We start from the raw sequence: 17,639 nt of genomic DNA, 5'->3' as shown, positions 1-17,639 counted from the left end.
GTATTACACGAGACATGATACGGATTTCGTTAAGTTGTACTGTATATTTTAACATACCTTCAGATGTTTAGTCATGTTTATTTCGCACTGTAACTGGTAATAAAGCGGAGGAGAGGATGTTCACATGCGCTCCATGCTGCCGCTTCTCTTTAACTGAGGCGCTAAAGCGATCCGTCACGTCACGCCGCATTTTTTGAATCTCATAATAAAATGGACGTCATTTGAAAGACTTTGCTTCATATCAAAAGTAACAAAGCACAAAGATTATTGCGATTTATTGGATGGGAGGCGCGCTACATGTTCTGTTCATTCATCAACTGAAAACAGACTAGACTAATCGATTCTTAGGATTTAAGAATCTATCGCTTCGTAAAAATGAGAATCGATTAAAATCGAGAAATCTATATTTTTTCCCAGCCCTACTAATTATGTCTTCCCTGAGACCAATTAGTTGACTAATCATTTAAGCAACCCACCAACTAGTCAATCTAGAAACCTATTCAACCTAGTCCAGGAGCAGTGTTTTCAGCTCGCTCATCCTCACTACATACCTGTTGCCATCTAATCTGTCCTGTGTAATGCTGTTTTCAGGAATCTTTGTGCTGGTCTCGCTCACAGCAGGCAGGAGATAGACAAACAAGGCAGCAGACAAGAGACTCTCGCATGAAGTCTGACAAAAGCATGTAATCTGATCATAACGTTTGGTGTGATGCAGCCCTAACATATCCAGCAGGAGCCTTTGGGAACGATAGGGAAGCAACGGGATCTAAACACAGACACACACGCAAAGAGCTACTGCACATCCCAAACACAAGCACACTCTAACTCACGGCTGTTCTCTGTTCCCGCTCAGTGACTTTAATGATGTATGCCTCAGCGTCTGTAATTAAAACATATGTGCCAGAGTGCTCATTAAATTAAAGCTCTGTTCTCCACAACAGTAACGTCGTGTTTCCGTGTGGCATCCTGGTTGACGGCAGAAGGACGGAGGCTATATTTAACAGTTTTTCTGAGTGACAGCACAGCAAGGTTCTGTAGGTGTTAATATTTTATTCCAACTGTATAGCTGTTAGTTCTGGAGAGCGTTAATACACATAGGGATTTGAACATTCATCTTCATTTACTCCCTGTTTTCATTTCCATTTTAAAAGCTTTTCCTGCAATTGCATCCTCTTGATTGTGAATCGTATGTAATTGTCCAATATTGGATCTACTCTTTAGTTTTGTAAAAATTTTAATGAAAGCAGAATGTGCTGATCTTATTGAGTATACAGTAATCCAGCGCTTACAGTGGTGGAGAGCATTCAGCTGGCATAAGTGGATACTGAGTGTGTGGCATTACAGCGTTCTAAACAGTATTATAAAGTATTTTAATGATTTAGTATGCTGTAATTCTGAAGTCTCTCTGTATTTGTAATGTGTATGTGTGCTGCTTCTGGGCTCTTTGATCTCCCTCATTGACTCCGTGTTAGCTGCTATGGAGCTAGCCAATCACACACCAGTGATGTTGGGAAATCCCCAATCAATGAAGAGTATAGTGAGTGATGTATGAGAGGTTTGAAGCTGCTCTTGTGCTGCTGGAAGGGTTCACGCCTGCTTCTCTTCCTCTGTTTTTTTTTTTTTTTTTAGATTTTTGACTTTAGTTATAGCTACACTACCGTTCAAATGTTTGGGGTCAGTATGACTTGAAAAAAATTGATACTTGTATTCAACAAGGATGCAGTAAAGTCATTTATGATGTTGCAAAAGATTTCTACTTCAAATTAATGCTGTTCATCAGAGAATCCTGAAAAAAATGCATCACAAAAATATTAAGCAGCACACAAAACGTTTTTTAAACATTAATTCAATATTACTGAACAATATTACTGTTTTTTGATCGAATATATGCAGCCTTTTTGAGCATAAGAGAATTCTTTTTTTTTTTTTTTTTAATGTAGTAAACAAACTTTTGAATGGTAGTGCATTTCCGTTTTTGTTTTGTTTTTTGTTTTGTTTTGTTTTGTTTTGTTTTTTTAGACATTTGGCGCAGTTTAATATACTTTATCTTGATATTTATTGTTTGCTCGGAAATTTGCATCACCCATTTGCTGTCGAGTAGATTAGTAAAGTAGACAATTAAAATAAAATATTTCAAATACATATTTTCCACACAATTTTTTTTTTCCAGACTATTTAATAATTTACATTTATACAAACATAGCAATATAAATTCATAAACAGCATTATTTATCTCCATAAATCTTTACTAAAACAATAGGTTGTTTGCACATGACGTCACAGCAGCAGCGCAAATGAGTCTGGAGGGCAGGGATTGATTTTTCTATATAGGAATCCTATCAAAAACTCAAAATTCATATATTTTGCGTCATTTGTGGTTGCTCAAATCGATAAAATCGAGAACCCAGAAGGTGTTTATATCGTTTACATAACTTATACCGTTTTTTATAACTTATATAGTTTTTTTACCTTTAAAAGTTGTCGCCTTTAATAGCGTTTTGCATCTGCTGATACTGAATTGAATATGGATACCTGCTTACCTTATTTGTTTTTGACTTGGTTAAATGTCCACATTCTTCATGGTATCATTTGCAGGGAAGAGAAGCTATTTTATCCCATTGAATGATAATTTGATGTTTTCACTTCAGTTTTGTAGTATTCCGTTAACAATGTTGATCTGGTTACCATGAGAACAGTGTCACGCGCTGCTGCTTCAGCCATCATAGTAGAAAATGTCCAAATAAATAAATGTTTAACAAGCTGACATTAGTTGATTCAACAACAAAGACAACACTTTCAAAAACACTCAGCTATGTGATTATTTTATTGAGTGATAGGGAGTGGGTTACACAATTGTATTACACCATCCAGTTTTTCCCCTGAACGATGACGTGAGCTCCTGTTGCAATTCTCGATTCAGCATAAATGACCTACAATGGCGACATTTTTCACAATCGCGACAGAAAATCAAAATACTGCCTTAACGTCACTAGCAGAAAGGCAGCGCGATATAAACAAACCCAGATTAGAACTGAACGCGACGTGACGGCAGCTTCACATCCTCCTCGATGGCAGGAAAGTCTTTCAATTTAGTGGAAAAGTCGCTCCTCTTCATAACATAAAGATCACGTCCAACATATGTTGTGATTTTCTGTTTATACCTTTCTAAATCAGCACAGAAAGGACTTTTCTCCATCTCTTCCATTCTAATTTTCACTGCTTGCCCTCCACCAGTATTTCGCGCATCACCAGAACCACGTGATTGCAAACAACCTATTTTTATATTTTAAAAAATGCCACACTGAGATTTCCATGACCATTTTGACTGTTAATGCAAACTAATCATTTAATGGTTTTTGACATGATTTTGAATCGATTAATTAAAACAGAAAATTTGGACTGATTCATTGAAGTGAATCACCCAATCAAATCTTTGTGTCTCTGTGTCTGAGAAAAGAGGAACCAATCAATTATGCCTCATTTCCACGAAGTGGTACAGGACAGTACAGTGCAGTTCCGTACAATTCGGAATGGTAAACTCTGATCTGGCTCGTGTTTACACTGCCATCAATACCCTTACTTGATAGGCGTAGCGATCAATGTCATTCTCACACGAAGAAGAAAGAGACACGGTAAACAACAATGGAGGACATACAGCAGATCTTGTTCTAGCTTCTCGCCATTTGGCTGTTTGTCACAAGAAGAAACGGTGGTGTGTTTTAACTTTATTAAGAAATGTGTTGTCATTCCCCTTGTAGCACACAACCAATCAATGTTCTGGAGTAAGTTTTGCTCCACCCTTAGGTACCAGACTACTGTGCTAGGTACCCCAATGGAAGGGTCCAAAAAAGTAGTACGGTATGTTTCGGAGTACCATTCACAAAGTCCGACAATGGAAACGGCAAAAACTGCGTACCATACTGAACTGTACTGTACCGTACCGCTCAGTAGAAATGAGACATTAGTTTACAAACACAACATGGGTGCACGCACAAACATCCATAGTAATTATATGTCAAGCAAAAATGCATGGAAAATAGCCACATTGATATTTCTGTCCATAGTGTTGCATGTTGTGGTCTATTATAAGCAAATCAACCATAACATGTCATAAAGTATTGTTCTGCAATTCAGTGAAGTGAATTTACTACAACACAGTCAGTCATCAGCACAGAATTAAGTCAGAATTGACTCATCATTGGAGATCACTTAAAGAAAAGATGCTCAATGACCTTTTTTGTGTGTGAACTTTACAATAATTTTCTTCTGGAGATAAAGTTGGCAGTCCATGAATGAATTCATTCTTTTTTTTACCACTTGAAAGCATAGCAAGAGTGTTCAACCTCTGCTGACCCACGGCTTGTTGTAAAGTTTTAATCCTTTTTAAAGGTTCTCTCATATGGAGCACTCTAACCAGATTGAAATGCACAAGAATATTGCAATATGAATGTATCTGAATTTATGTTTGGTCAGTGACCACCCTGAACACCCTAGGATTTGCATAGCAACACGCTATGCAAAAACACACACAAAACATTGTGTGTGTTTTTGCAATCTGTGTGTTTGTGATAAAAAGAATAGAAAGAGAATTCATGCATGAGTGAGTCTGTATGTCTGAGTGCAAATGTATTCATCCATCAGCTTGACAGCGTGTGAGAGAGGATATCAATTAAACATATGCTCTGTTCTTTGCACACTTTCTCTTTACATTTACTATACAGAACCAATTGATTCAATGCTAAGTAGAGTTTAATGATAAACACTGAGTAGTGTTTAATGATAAAAGTTTGATCAGTGAGCACATCAAATATTAAAATAACCTTGCAAATATAAATGGTTTAATCACAGCGTATTACAAATGAACAGTTGATCAGATGACAGTCGATGTACAATGGCGACGTGCGGGCTGTCCTGTGAGCTGCTCTGCAGCCGCATTTGAAGTCGAAAATCAGTTTAGTGTTGGGTCATTAGGAACAGCAGAGACAGGCACATCAATATTCAAAGCCCACAGACTACACAGAGAGCACAGACAAGGTAGCCTTCAGTAGAGCCCATAAACAGTATTCTGCAAAGGAAGAAATCAGACCGTACAGGGCACTTTCTACCATAACACACTTTGGTATCCCATGACTGTTTTTTTTAGGTGTCTCGTGACTGCATTTAAGGTGCAAATTCTATATATATTTATATATTTTTTTAAGAAAAATTACATATGTTTAATTTAAACTGTTTTATAGTAATCTGTTCTGTTTAGATATTAACAAACTGCAAATACCATAGAAAATCTTCCCTTTAAAGGAGCCCTATAATGCCCCTTTTACAAGATGTAATATAAGTCTCTAATGTCCCCAGAATGTGTCTATGAGGTTTCAGCTCAAAATACCCCACAGATCATTTATTATAGCTTGTCAAATTTGCTCCTATTTGGGTGTGACCGTCTAAATGCAAATGAGCTGCTGCTCCTGGCCCACTTTCCAAAAGAGGGCGGAGCTTTAACAGCTCATGCTTTGTTTGCTCAACAACAACAAAGCTGGAGAATCTCACACAGCCAAAATGACATTTGTCAGTAACAGTGTTCAGCCTTACATTGTTCAAACCGGAGTCGGACAGTGATGGAGAGACTCAGGAAGAAGTTACAACTTTTAGAATGCATCTGGAAGTTTCTGAATGGTTAGTGGATAAATTTATGTCGTTGCTGTGGAGTTGATTCAACTCATCCACTAGCATGTACTGTCATGTTAATCTTTTGTACAAATCCAGCGTTGAATTGACCCTCGTTTGTGAAGCAGTCCAGCGTAAAATGACGGCATGGTAACAACACTCTACTACAGCAACTCTTCCTCTTTTCTAAAGCAGCCCAACATGGCCTCGTCCCCTTTGCTGCGTGCTCTCGGGGGCAGGGTTTATGTAATTTTAGGGTTAGTAATGTCACTAACCTGGGAAGAAGCTTGTTGTAGTCCCTACAAGTCATTTGCTGTAGTCCTTAAACAGCGAATTCTTTAAAAGAAAGTATCTCCCTTTGCATTGAACTTTGAGCGTTGTAACTTTGCAGATGTTTTTTATGCTGTAACAGCAACATTACACACTAACTAAAGTTAAAAAAGTGAAATCATAATCAAGCACCCCTTTAAATTGTAGTGAATTCTTTACCAATAAATTACCGGTATACTGTGTGTGATTACTCAGCTCTGTTCACAGTAAGCTCCACTGCTTTTAAAAGTTTTGTAAATAGATAGACATCTTTGACCATTGCACCCTGTCTCTGAGCTTTTTCAGCGTGTTGTACTTGATCCAGCCTTCTTTTCCATTCATCAGTGGATACTATTATGCATGTCTTGTGTTTTTAAGAGCAAAAATGCGTTCTGTTTGATCATCCCCTCATGCCTGTCACTCAGATGTCAAAAAATGTTGTCAAATTGAACAGACTGTAAAGCACTTCACCTCATGTAGGCAAATTAAGACAATGGCACAGTGTTTAAAGCTTATTTCCAATGACTGACATCTCAAAATTTATCGTTATTTTGGTGCTGATGTATGATTGGGCCAGAACATGTTGCTTGTGTGAACAGCATATTTATGTATTTCCCGGTAAAGTCATTTTGGTAATTTTACAGTAATATACCGGGATTGCTGTGTGAAAGGGGCTATTGATGTCATTTTTAGGCACTGTACTGGCAAACTCATATTCAGTCCACCCACCGTCCAATCAAATATGGATTCAATATATTAAAGCCCTGCACTGCATTTTTTTCTTGTTATAGGGATAGTTCACCCAAAAATGAAAATTTGATGTTTATCTGCTTACCCCCAGCGCATCGAAGATGTAGGTGACTTTGTTTCTTCAGTAGAACACAAATGATGGTTTTTAACTCCAACTGTTGCCGTCTGTCAGTCAAATAATGCTAGTGGATGGGAACTTCTACTATAAGAGTAAATAAAACTTGCATAGACAAGTCCAAATTAAACCCTGCGGCTCGTGAGGACACATTGATGTCCTAAGACATGAAACGATCGGTTTGTGCGATAAACTGAACAGTATTTATATCATTTTTTAACTCTAATACACCATGTCCAACCGCGTTCAGCATTCGCTTAGTGAGGTCTGATCGCGCTCTGACAGCGGCAACGATGTCTCGCGCATATACTTCAATGAGAGCGAGACATCACTGCCGCTGTCAGAGCGCGATCAGACCTCACTAAGCGAATGCTGAACGCGGTTGGACATGGTGTATTAGAGTTAAAAAATGATATAAATACTGTTCGGTTTATCGCACAAACCGATCGTTTCGTGTCTCACTTTGAAATATGTCACATTACAGAAGTAAAAAAGGTTCTGAACAGCAATTCACATCGGCTTGACAAGAAACTGAAAAAGGAAAAACAATGTCCTGTGGTTGTCCTCGCAGTAAAGTTAGTGCCACCAGCAGTGCAGCTCGCTCATTTGAGACATCTTGAGCTTCAATGATAATTATTCAGATGGATGGTTGAGCCAGAGGGAACGATGAGGTACAGGTGAAGAGACCTGGTTACCTAGCAGCTGTACTGCACGGAGCAGGAAGGATCAGCCTCTGACTGGAATAGATTCTGTCAGCTCCCCCATTTACTTTTTTTCCATAAATGGAATTGGAGTTGGAAGAGGGAGAGTGGGTAAAGTAATGAGATAGATCGAGAGCGGGATGATGAGGGAATGGTGGGAGATATACAGAGGCAAAAAAGAAAGGATCTTAGAGAAAAATGGAGAAGATGGCTGGAGAGGCAAAAATAAACAAGGTTAGTGGTTGAAAAAGATATTGAAAGACAGAGGAGAAGATCTGATGGAGAATGGATCAAGAGAGAGAAAAGCAATAAGGGAAAAAGAGGGAGGGTAAAGAAAATATTGGGTGGAGGGAGAGAGCTGAGCAAATGACAGGAGATAGAGCACCTAGACACATATGAAGACCAAGTAGAAACTCTATCCGTTTCTAGCACACACACAAACATCTCTTCATGCTTCTCCGCCAGGGAGGGGGAAGCCCTTTGGGAGAAGGGAGGGAGGGGCAATGCGGGATTTCCCCTGCCAGAGGAAAAGATATTAGATACGAATCAGTGAGCTGGCAACAGCACGACTGCAGCTCCTGATATAATTACACTTCGAGATAGAATGAGCTCGAACACAAAGCACTACAACACCTCAATATCTGCTCTCTTTTACTTTAGCTGTTAAGATGGTAATTTAGTCATGTGGTTAGGGACAGTACTAAGGAACAGGCGGAGCCTACATCATGTCACTCACCAAAATTAGCACTCAGTAAAAATTGGCTTTGGAAAGTGAATATTTGATATTTGAGTTACTGGATTGTTGGTTGATTGTTGTACTACAACATAAAACATGGTTTAAACAGAATTTAAATGATAGTAATTTTTTTTACAGGAACACCAAAACCGAAGTTCTCATTTAGCCAAAAAACATAAACCGAAAATAGTTTTCGTTATTATATTTGGGTAATTGTTCTGTGTGTTGTTCAGGGTGTTGTTCACAGGAGATATTTCACCCTTCCAAAACGGTTTCAGATGAATACGGAATGCGGTCTGGCGGAAGCTAGATATTTTACTTTATAACTTGTTAAATATGGATATTCTTCTTACACAAACACATCTCTTCACTTAAAAAGGCCTGTATTAACCCCCTGAAGAAGTACATCGTGGAGTACATTTAAGATGGATGGATGCATTTTCTTAAGCCTCAATATTGTTGGTGCCGTTCACTCCCATTATAAAGCTTGGATGCGTCACGATATTTATTAATATAACTCCGATTGTGTTCATCAGAAAGAAGAAAGTCATATACACCTAGGATGGCTTGAGAGTGAGTAAAGCTTGGGGTAATTTTCATTTTAAAGTGAACTAATCCTTTAAGCCACCAAACCAATATAAAAAGGTGGATACTGTAGAGCTACAGTAAATGAGAGATTAATATCTCTCATCCCACCACAGTGCACATTATCTCACTTTTCTTGGTTTCTTTGTTTGCAAGTATATGTGTGGTAATTCGATAAAACTGCTTCCTGCCTCTGTTCTCCACAAGACATCAGCGGGTGTCCAAAAACATCTGCTGTGTTACAGCCGTCTCCAGCGTTTTTAAATGATGCCACTGCTTGCTGCAATTTTCATCAGTGTTGGTGATAAAATGGCATGGACAATTAAGAAAATGTGTTTCTGCACAGTGCACCTCTCATCTAACACACTCCATCTGGACGCCGTGTTATGCGGCTATATGACAGCCCCTCTCCCTCTCTGTATGCATGCCGATACAAGTACATTTGTATTGTGCATGATATTGTGGTACTTCCTGTCTAAGCCTATAGTGGCAATCCTTCTTGTGTCCATTTAGTGAAAGGATACGGTAGACACACACGATTGGACCTAGTATACCACAATTACAGGCAAAATAGAGGTTTTGTCTCTAAAATCGATACTGCACCTTGCTTATTAAATCAATACTGTTATGCACTTGTGGTAATGCATTGTGCCTCTATATCGATGCTGAATGGCCCTAGTCTCAAAGTTCTGGGGAAAAAAACATAGGAAAGAATTGATTAATCTTAAAGGGCAGAGGAGGAAGATTGTGTTGAATTTCAGTATTAATGGATGAAAATGATTAATGATTATTTGAGTCAGTTGTGTCAGTTACTTGTTCCAGGACCAGCCCTCTAAAGCAGCGGTCACCAATTAGTGGACCACAGTCCAGATATGAGCCTAGGATTGGTTTCACCCAGATCACAAATAATTTTTCATACATTAACATAATTAGTTTATTTTTTTCTCCACATGGAGAAATGGATATGAAGTGGCATAAAAAGGTGCAGTAGGAGCAACTGTTAACACGCATGTGTAATTAGACACTACACTGTATAAAGAATTGTTGGTTTAACTTAAAACAGTAAGTTACCTGGTTGCCTTAAAATTTTGAGTTCATTGAAATTAAAAAATTGAGTTAATACAAGGAAGGCGATTGGTTTAATCGACAGAAACTCAAAATATTTTGTCTGAACCACATTATTTAAGTTTTGACAAAAGAAAAAATGTTTAAAAAATGATAACAAATCATGAAAATTATATTTACAGTGTAGTTACATTTAGTATTTTTTGGAAATAAAAGTTTAATTCATTCATTCATTTTTATTATAGTTTTCCATTCAAATAAACACTCGTTCACAAATGTTGAACTTTGTTCATCAATGAATTATGAAAAAAATGTATCATGGTTTCCACAAAGATAAGCAGCATAACTGTTTTCAGTATTGATGATAATAATAATAATAGTTGTTTGGATAACCAAACCAGCATATTAGAATGATTTCTGAATGATCATGTGACACTGAAGACTAGTTGCTGAACATTCAGCTTTGCCATCACAGGAAAAAATTTACATTTTAAAATGTTCAAATAAAAATACATTTATTTCACAATATTACAGTATCACACCAAACTTTTGAATGGTAGTGTACAAAGTAGATTATTTGTATTTCTATACTGGACAAATCAGTAGTCTTGACTATTTTGTCTGTGTATGATTTATTATTTCTCTCATTTGAAAGGTATTATGGCTGCCAGCTTGAACACTTACAATGAATTTTTGCTGAAGTGCACATTGTTTATTCATTTTCATAGCCATATATCATATTGACTGAATCTGTTTATTTTAAGACCTTTATTTTTCAGACCTTTGCTGGGAAGGACATTTAGAGAGGCATTTAAAAGCATCATGTTATTGTGCTTTATGGATTCAGTGGTTAGCGTGTGGCACTTACTATCATCCCTGTTTCCTGCCCTCATCCTCCAACACGCCACTCTTTTGTTTTTGTTTGTTATTATGATAATTATGATGAATTATTCCTGATAAGGTAAGGTGCAATCCAGTCATTATTGACATCAGTTCTACATAATGCTTTTGTGCTCCATTTGGTTGTAATTATTATGACCTTCAGCTGAGACATTAACCGTTATAAACAGAATAGCTGTGTGTGAGGCACAGAACATAGCAGTAATCTATTTAAACTAAAGCGATACAGGATGTCTGAGAGGGAGCGTTTCTTCTGACTGGAAGCATCGATGAGAAGTGTTTTGATGAGATTCTGCCTTTCTTTAAGTTCTCACCCCGAGCGAACCCAACACTTTCTTTCCCTCAGTACTTACTGAAGATGCATTTTGGTGATGTTTATCACAGGTGAAGTATCGATCACAGATCCGTCTCTGCGTGCCAGCTCGTAGGATCTCACATGTAATGACAGATCAAACTTTCGCACCAGGCTGACCGTCAGAGTGGAAGTCCTTTCAATGTCCACACTTCCCAAACACTTTCTGTTTCCTGGGTGTTTACGGGATGTAGCTCAGTGCTGAGCCGACAGCCTGTCCCAGAGGATGTGCGATGTCACAGCTGGTCTGTGACATCAGGAATGTTCTTGTCAGGCTGTGTGGGAGCTCAGTGTCTTTGTGAGTCACCCGGAGCAGAAGGACGACTCAAGTCTGTACGTCGAATATTGGAGCGATCCTGTTGGCCCCAGGCCAGCTGGGTAACAGAATGTCCTGTGATGTGTGAGAGTTGAGTATCGACACGAAGGGCATTGCTGCTACGACAGCTGTATATATATGTGACCCTGGACCCCAAAACCAGTTGTAAGTCACATGGGTATATTTGTAGCAATAGCCAACAATACATTGTATGGGTCAGAATTATCTTTTATACCAAAAAATCATTAGGATATTAAGTAAAGATCATGTTATATGAAGATATTTTGTAAATTTTCTACCGTAAATATATCAAAAAATTGTTTTTGTAAGTAATATGCATTGCTAAGGACTCCCGTTTGTGTCTCGCTTTAAGAGCCAATAGTAACTGAAACCAAGTAGGTAGCACAATAATTCTTTTTGCATACAAAATCATAGACTTTACACATTCAGATCATGCCTCCAACATGCTCCTGTTGTGTTATTTCCACCCTCTACTCAGTCTGCACAAATTGAGTTTACAACAAAAACAGCACACAGGCGCTAACTGTAAACAAATATGTAGATTTCACGTGGAGTTTTTGCTCATAACTTCATAAAAATTGCACAGATCATAGATCATGGCACATCACCATTTACAGCAGATTGTTACGATTAAAATGAGCTCAAAAACATAATCCATTGTGTCGATCACGAGATATTACTCACGGAATGATGTAACAAATTTGGCTAAAAATATGTCTCTCGTCTTTCCGGAATCCAATGTGTTATCCAATGTTCCTGGAACTGTCCATGCTTATTTTCCAATGTGGAATAACACAGAGTAGGTATCATTTTAAAGCTTAGAAACTCGGCTTTTTAATGCATCTAACCATTTTGATCAACTCTTAAAGAGTACTGAGTAGTCCCTATAAACCTGAGTGTACCTCCCACCGGCGTCACCTAGCAACGAAAACATTAATAATCATATTTTTTAAAACTACTGCCTTGAATGTCAAAATAGGACTTTATAATGCATGTAGCCAGTTCGATTTACTCCTAAGTAGTGCAGAGTTATTTGCTGATAAATAGAAAAAAATGTTTTCATAAATTATTTATCTAAAAAGAAATTTGTAGATTTCAAGTGGCATTTTTACTCATAACTTCAAGAAACATGCACTGATCATAGAAAATGGCACCACATTATTTAAAGCAGATTCTCACGATTAAAATGAGTCCAAAATCATAATCCCTTGCATCAATCACAAAATATTCCTCATGGAAGAACGATTTTAAAAATGCCCATTAGGGGGCGTCAAGGGCTAAACAAAAAGGCTACCTTGTTTCCAAATGCTGTAACTTTTGATTACTTTATGCTATCACCACAAAATTTTATACAGAAGCAGCTCATATGCAGTAGATCTTCATCAAAAAAGAATTCTAACCCTCCTATCTTATTTCCTTCCTGAATTATTGCATGTCAAATAAGAAGTATATGTAAAATTATAATAAAAATTATATATATTTGTTTGTTTTTATCAGAAGTTTCTCAGCATGAGAAAGTCCAATTGTAATGTCATTTATATTTTCTAAAAATGTAAAAAGTGTTCTATCAAACGATACCTTTTGACTCTCCTTGCTAGAGTTTTTGATTTATGAGTCTTTACTTCTGTGTTTGTCACTCAGAAAAAAACAACTCTAAAAATGCCTTCAGGTCTTTAAAGGCGATTTTCTCAATATTTCGATTTTTTTGCACTCTCAGATTCCAGATTTTCAAATAGTTGTATCTCGACCAAATTTTGCCTTATCCTAACAAACCATACATCAATGGAAAGCTTAGTTAGTTATCAGCTTTCAGATTATGTATAAATCTCAATTTCAAAAAATTTTACCTTAAGACTGGTTTTGTGGTCCAGGGTCACAGGGTCAGGTATTTGCGAAGTAGGTAATAGGCACATTGTTGTACTATTGTTCAAAAGTTTGTGGTCAGTAGGTTTTTTTTTAAAGAAATTAATACTTTTGTTCAGCAAGGTTGCATTAAAGGATTAGTTCACTTTAAAATAAAAATTACCCCATTATTTACTCACCCTCAAGCCTTCCTAGATGTATATGTCTTTCTTCTTTCAGACAAATACAGTCTGAATTATATTAATAATGACCCTCCTAAGGTTTATAATGGCCTTCTGAAGTGAAGCAATGCATTTGTGTAAGAAAAATATCCATATTTAACAAGTTATAAAGCAAAATATCTAGCTTCCATATTCAACTTACAAAGAAAGTGTAACTCCTCTTGCAGTTCAAAATGCTTACGCTACATCCTACACTTTTTCCGTAAATTGAATACAGAAGGCGTATGGCATAGAGTAAGTGTTTTTTTATCTATATGATTTTTTTTTTTAAACCCCCCCCCTCCCCCCCCCCCAACATATTATAAACTAACAATTGTATCATGAATTTTACAAATCATGCTTAAAAACAATCACAGCCAAACAGAAGATATGTCATGTTTAATATAGAGTTATGTTGCATTAGATTTTCAACCAATGAGATTTCACTCTAGGCGGAGCTACCCAGCACAATCCTAGAAAAATAGAACTCAAGCAACTGATAAAATTCTTGATTGTCTAACTCAGATTAGGTGGAAGAGATCGCTTTTAGCATGTCATGTCTGATTAGCTTATGCATGTTTGTCAGATATTGAAATTGTAGCCACAATATTCATCTGCAAACACACTTATGTAATTTATGCAGGAAGCAGGACGAAATAACACAATTTACTGTTACTTAATCTGTTTTCTCCAAGCTGCTGTAGATTTTCCCTTTAAGTGCATCAAGCTTTGAGAGTTGAAGTAACACTTTCCCCTAGTGAAATTTGCAGAGCGACACGTAGATTATTTACCTTTTTTTCTTCCCTTGGCTCTGATGAAAAACATAATTTGATTTACAGCTCTTTCTGTAATATTTCCACATCATTTGCCACACTCAAACAGTACAGATTACAGCCACAAGACCCTGAGGTGCTGTAATCCATTTTAACTGAACCGTTCAGTTACTGAAACAGCAGCCCAAAGGCTTGGCGTGGATATTAATCTAACCTCTTCTAATGACTTTCTGTTTGAATTTACTTCACTCCTGCATTTAAGGAGATGGATATTGCACGAGCATTTGGATTCGAAAATCAAGCTTAATAAATCCAATATGTGTATATTATTACCAATATGGGTCTAAGATTAATTTTTGACAAGAAATATGCTACGTTTTGTCTTTGCATGGCTGCGTTTTGCATGGTTCACCAGCCTGGACTAGCTGGTGTATATATATATATATATATATATATATATATATATATAAGCAGGAAGTGTGGATCCATGAGCAGTGGGTGTGTTATTGTGGCTTTGCCTAGGCATTGATTTATTTCGAATGCTCTGTTGGGCTGGCGAATGAGTTAGACACCTCTTGAAAAGCAATTAGTTAGCCAGATAACTGGCAGAATAACGTAATTTGCTGTTGCTCCATGCACTGTCTCTCATCTTTTCACCCTCTTACACGGTTTGCAATATCCTAACGAAGCACGTAGTCAATACAGGATCAAGCCTAGTGGGAGGCGAGCATTTGTAATGACTCAATGAAGTGCACACGGTGTACTCGCATACATTCGACCGGATCCATAGACCGAGCTGAAGAGCGATCCATCCCCAAACTCCATTAGCATGTTTATGCAACACTACAACATAGATTGCTTTTGGAAGTATTAATGAGAGAGCGTACAACGGACCAAGCAGGGAAGGGGGGGGGGGACACCAGATAAAAGAGCAAGTATTGGTTTTAAGAGGACGGGGGAGGGGGAAAATACAGTTTATTACGCCGGGACCAAAAGTATTTTTTATATATATGTATATATATATAGTATCACTGAGAACATATTATTAATATTATTTTATTATTAAAATTTTATTATTTTTTATTAATTAAAATTTTTTAATTTTATATTTTCAGTTTTCATTTTAATTTTGGTTCGTTTTAGTAATGTGTTTTGTCATTTTTATTAGTTTTTGTATTTTAAAATGTCTTTTTCCATTTTTATTTCAGTTTATCATGCTAAATGAAAATACTAGCTGTAGTAAAAAAAAATATATATACTTTTTATTTTATTTCAGTTACGAAAATACTGTTTTAAATGGTTTTAGTTTTGGTTAACTAAAAAAATGTCCTCCTTGTCCGCCATTGGTTGGACAGACAGATAGCCCCACCCCAAACTCATGCAACTGGTTGTTTTTATATATATTATTTTAATTTTTTTTTTTACTTTGCAGGGACATCAGCTTATCAAATGGCTTAATTATAGTTTTCTTTGCAAACTAAGCAGAGAAATGATCAATTATTTTATAACTTCAGCTGTAAGTTTTCAGAGTATGCACCCTTGAGATATTGTGTTTTGCTATGAATGTGCAAAATATTACTTCTTACAATCCACTGCCACATAAAAGATTTTTTAATTTCTGGCCAATCCTCATCTTGCATCTGTTTTCTCCTGTCCCTTGCTGTCCAGGAACACTTCACACCAGAGTGCAAGTTTAAGGAGTCGGTGTTTGAGAACTACTACGTGACGTACTCCTCCATGATCTATAGACAACAGCAGTCGGGCAGGGGCTGGTACCTGGGCCTGAACAAGGAAGGAGAGATCATGAAGGGCAACCATGTGAAAAAGAACAAGCCTGCTGCACACTTCCTCCCCAAGCCTTTGAAAGGTAAGTCACCACCGCCTCACATTTTTCTCTGTTATTTATTGACACTTTATAGTTGCAAAGTTTGGGTGCTAGGTATATATATAGAATGATCTGTCTGCTCATTTTTGTTCACTCATTTACTTTTAAATACTTTTAAATGAGTGAACATTTATGTGAGGCAATCAATCCTGGGTTGAAAATGGGTCCCACTCCGGCCCTCCTCGAGTGTGAATGTTTCGAGTTCAGTCTCTATAAATTAATTTTTTAAAAACTTCTAGTTTTTTCTCCTTTGATGAATCATCTGCTGGACAGAAAATAAAACAAAAGGCATCTTGTTAATGAGTATTGTATCCTTTGTCATTGTCAAAATGAAATTCATTAAATGTGCCCCACTATCCTTCTGAATGCTCTAAACTACGAGCTCCGGACCTGTGAGCGCACAATCATTTTCTTTCAACCTGTGTAAAGTGTGGCACCTTCTCCATGCAGCTGTGGGAAACGCTGGTCTCAGGCTCTTTGCTGAGGTGATGAGGTATGGATAGTGGAGTCTGTAAGGAGCGCTGCAGACGCCAGCACAATCAGACCGTTTAAATCATCATCTGTGGCAAAAGGCTTGGCATGGTAAAGCAGCTTTTGACAGCAAACAGACCTGTACCCTTCTATCCAGGCCAAGGCAGCCATCTCAGAGCAGAACACAACAGAGCTTTGTTCAATTGTGAAAGTGACTTTCATCTCTCTTCTGCATACTTCCTTGTCAACAAACACAGAGAGAGTGTGCTCCAAGCGCAAATCCTTACTCTGTGGAAATTTGTTGTTGTAGAAAAAGGATGAAGAAGGTGTCACGTGATAACTAATGGAAGCTTACATTTTAAAACATTAAGACCCGGTTTCACAGCCTAAGCCAGGATTAGGCCTTAGTTAAATTCGGACATTTAAGTAGCTTTTATAAATGTACCCTAGAGAAAAACATTACTGGTGTGCACCTTGAGACAAAACAGTGGCTCTGACATATTTTAAGAAATGTCAGTACAAGGTGCTTTCAGTTAAAACAGCTCAAACATGCATTTTAGTCTGGGGCTAGCTTAGGCCTTGTCTGTGAAACTGGGGATAAGAGACTTTAAGCATAAATATCACTTTTGTTTGTGGGTATCAAAGATGTGCCAATTCCAAGGTAAACATTAAGTGTTATTGCTTTTAGATGGACTTTTAATGACTTGCTCATCTTTTAGTAAAGACGCATAATTGGGATTTTTCTCTTAATGAATATGAGACGATGGGCCGCTTTGCTTTTATGTAAAGCAGTAACTTAACATTTGCGTTGGATAATGTCACACAATTCAAGTACTTACAGAAATCAATAATGCTTTTCATTGCTTAAGGAATTAAAACAACGTCTTTTATTTTATCATAAATTAAAAATGGAGGCTTAGCAGCTGAGAAACATTT

At 37.2% G+C, this 17,639-nt stretch overlaps 1 protein-coding gene across 6 annotated transcripts in view; it reads left to right on the top strand.

Annotated features, from left to right (window-relative positions):
- fgf13a (fibroblast growth factor 13a) overlaps positions 1-17,639 on the top strand; it is a 149,581-nt gene that overhangs the window by 123,502 nt on the left and 8,440 nt on the right. For all 6 annotated transcript variants that reach the window (XM_048175911.1, XM_048175910.1, XM_048175912.1 and 3 more), the window contains one exon: positions 16,016-16,214. In XM_048175911.1, the coding sequence (XP_048031868.1) occupies positions 16,016-16,214 (199 nt within the window). The remainder of the gene's footprint in view (positions 1-16,015; positions 16,215-17,639) is intronic.

Source organism: Megalobrama amblycephala, linkage group LG23, assembly GCF_018812025.1.
Source record: "Megalobrama amblycephala isolate DHTTF-2021 linkage group LG23, ASM1881202v1, whole genome shotgun sequence".
NCBI classification, from domain to species: domain Eukaryota; kingdom Metazoa; phylum Chordata; class Actinopteri; order Cypriniformes; family Xenocyprididae; genus Megalobrama; species Megalobrama amblycephala.
The sequence above is the reverse complement of the archived record's forward strand: the minus strand, read 5'-3'. Positions and strand labels throughout refer to the sequence as shown.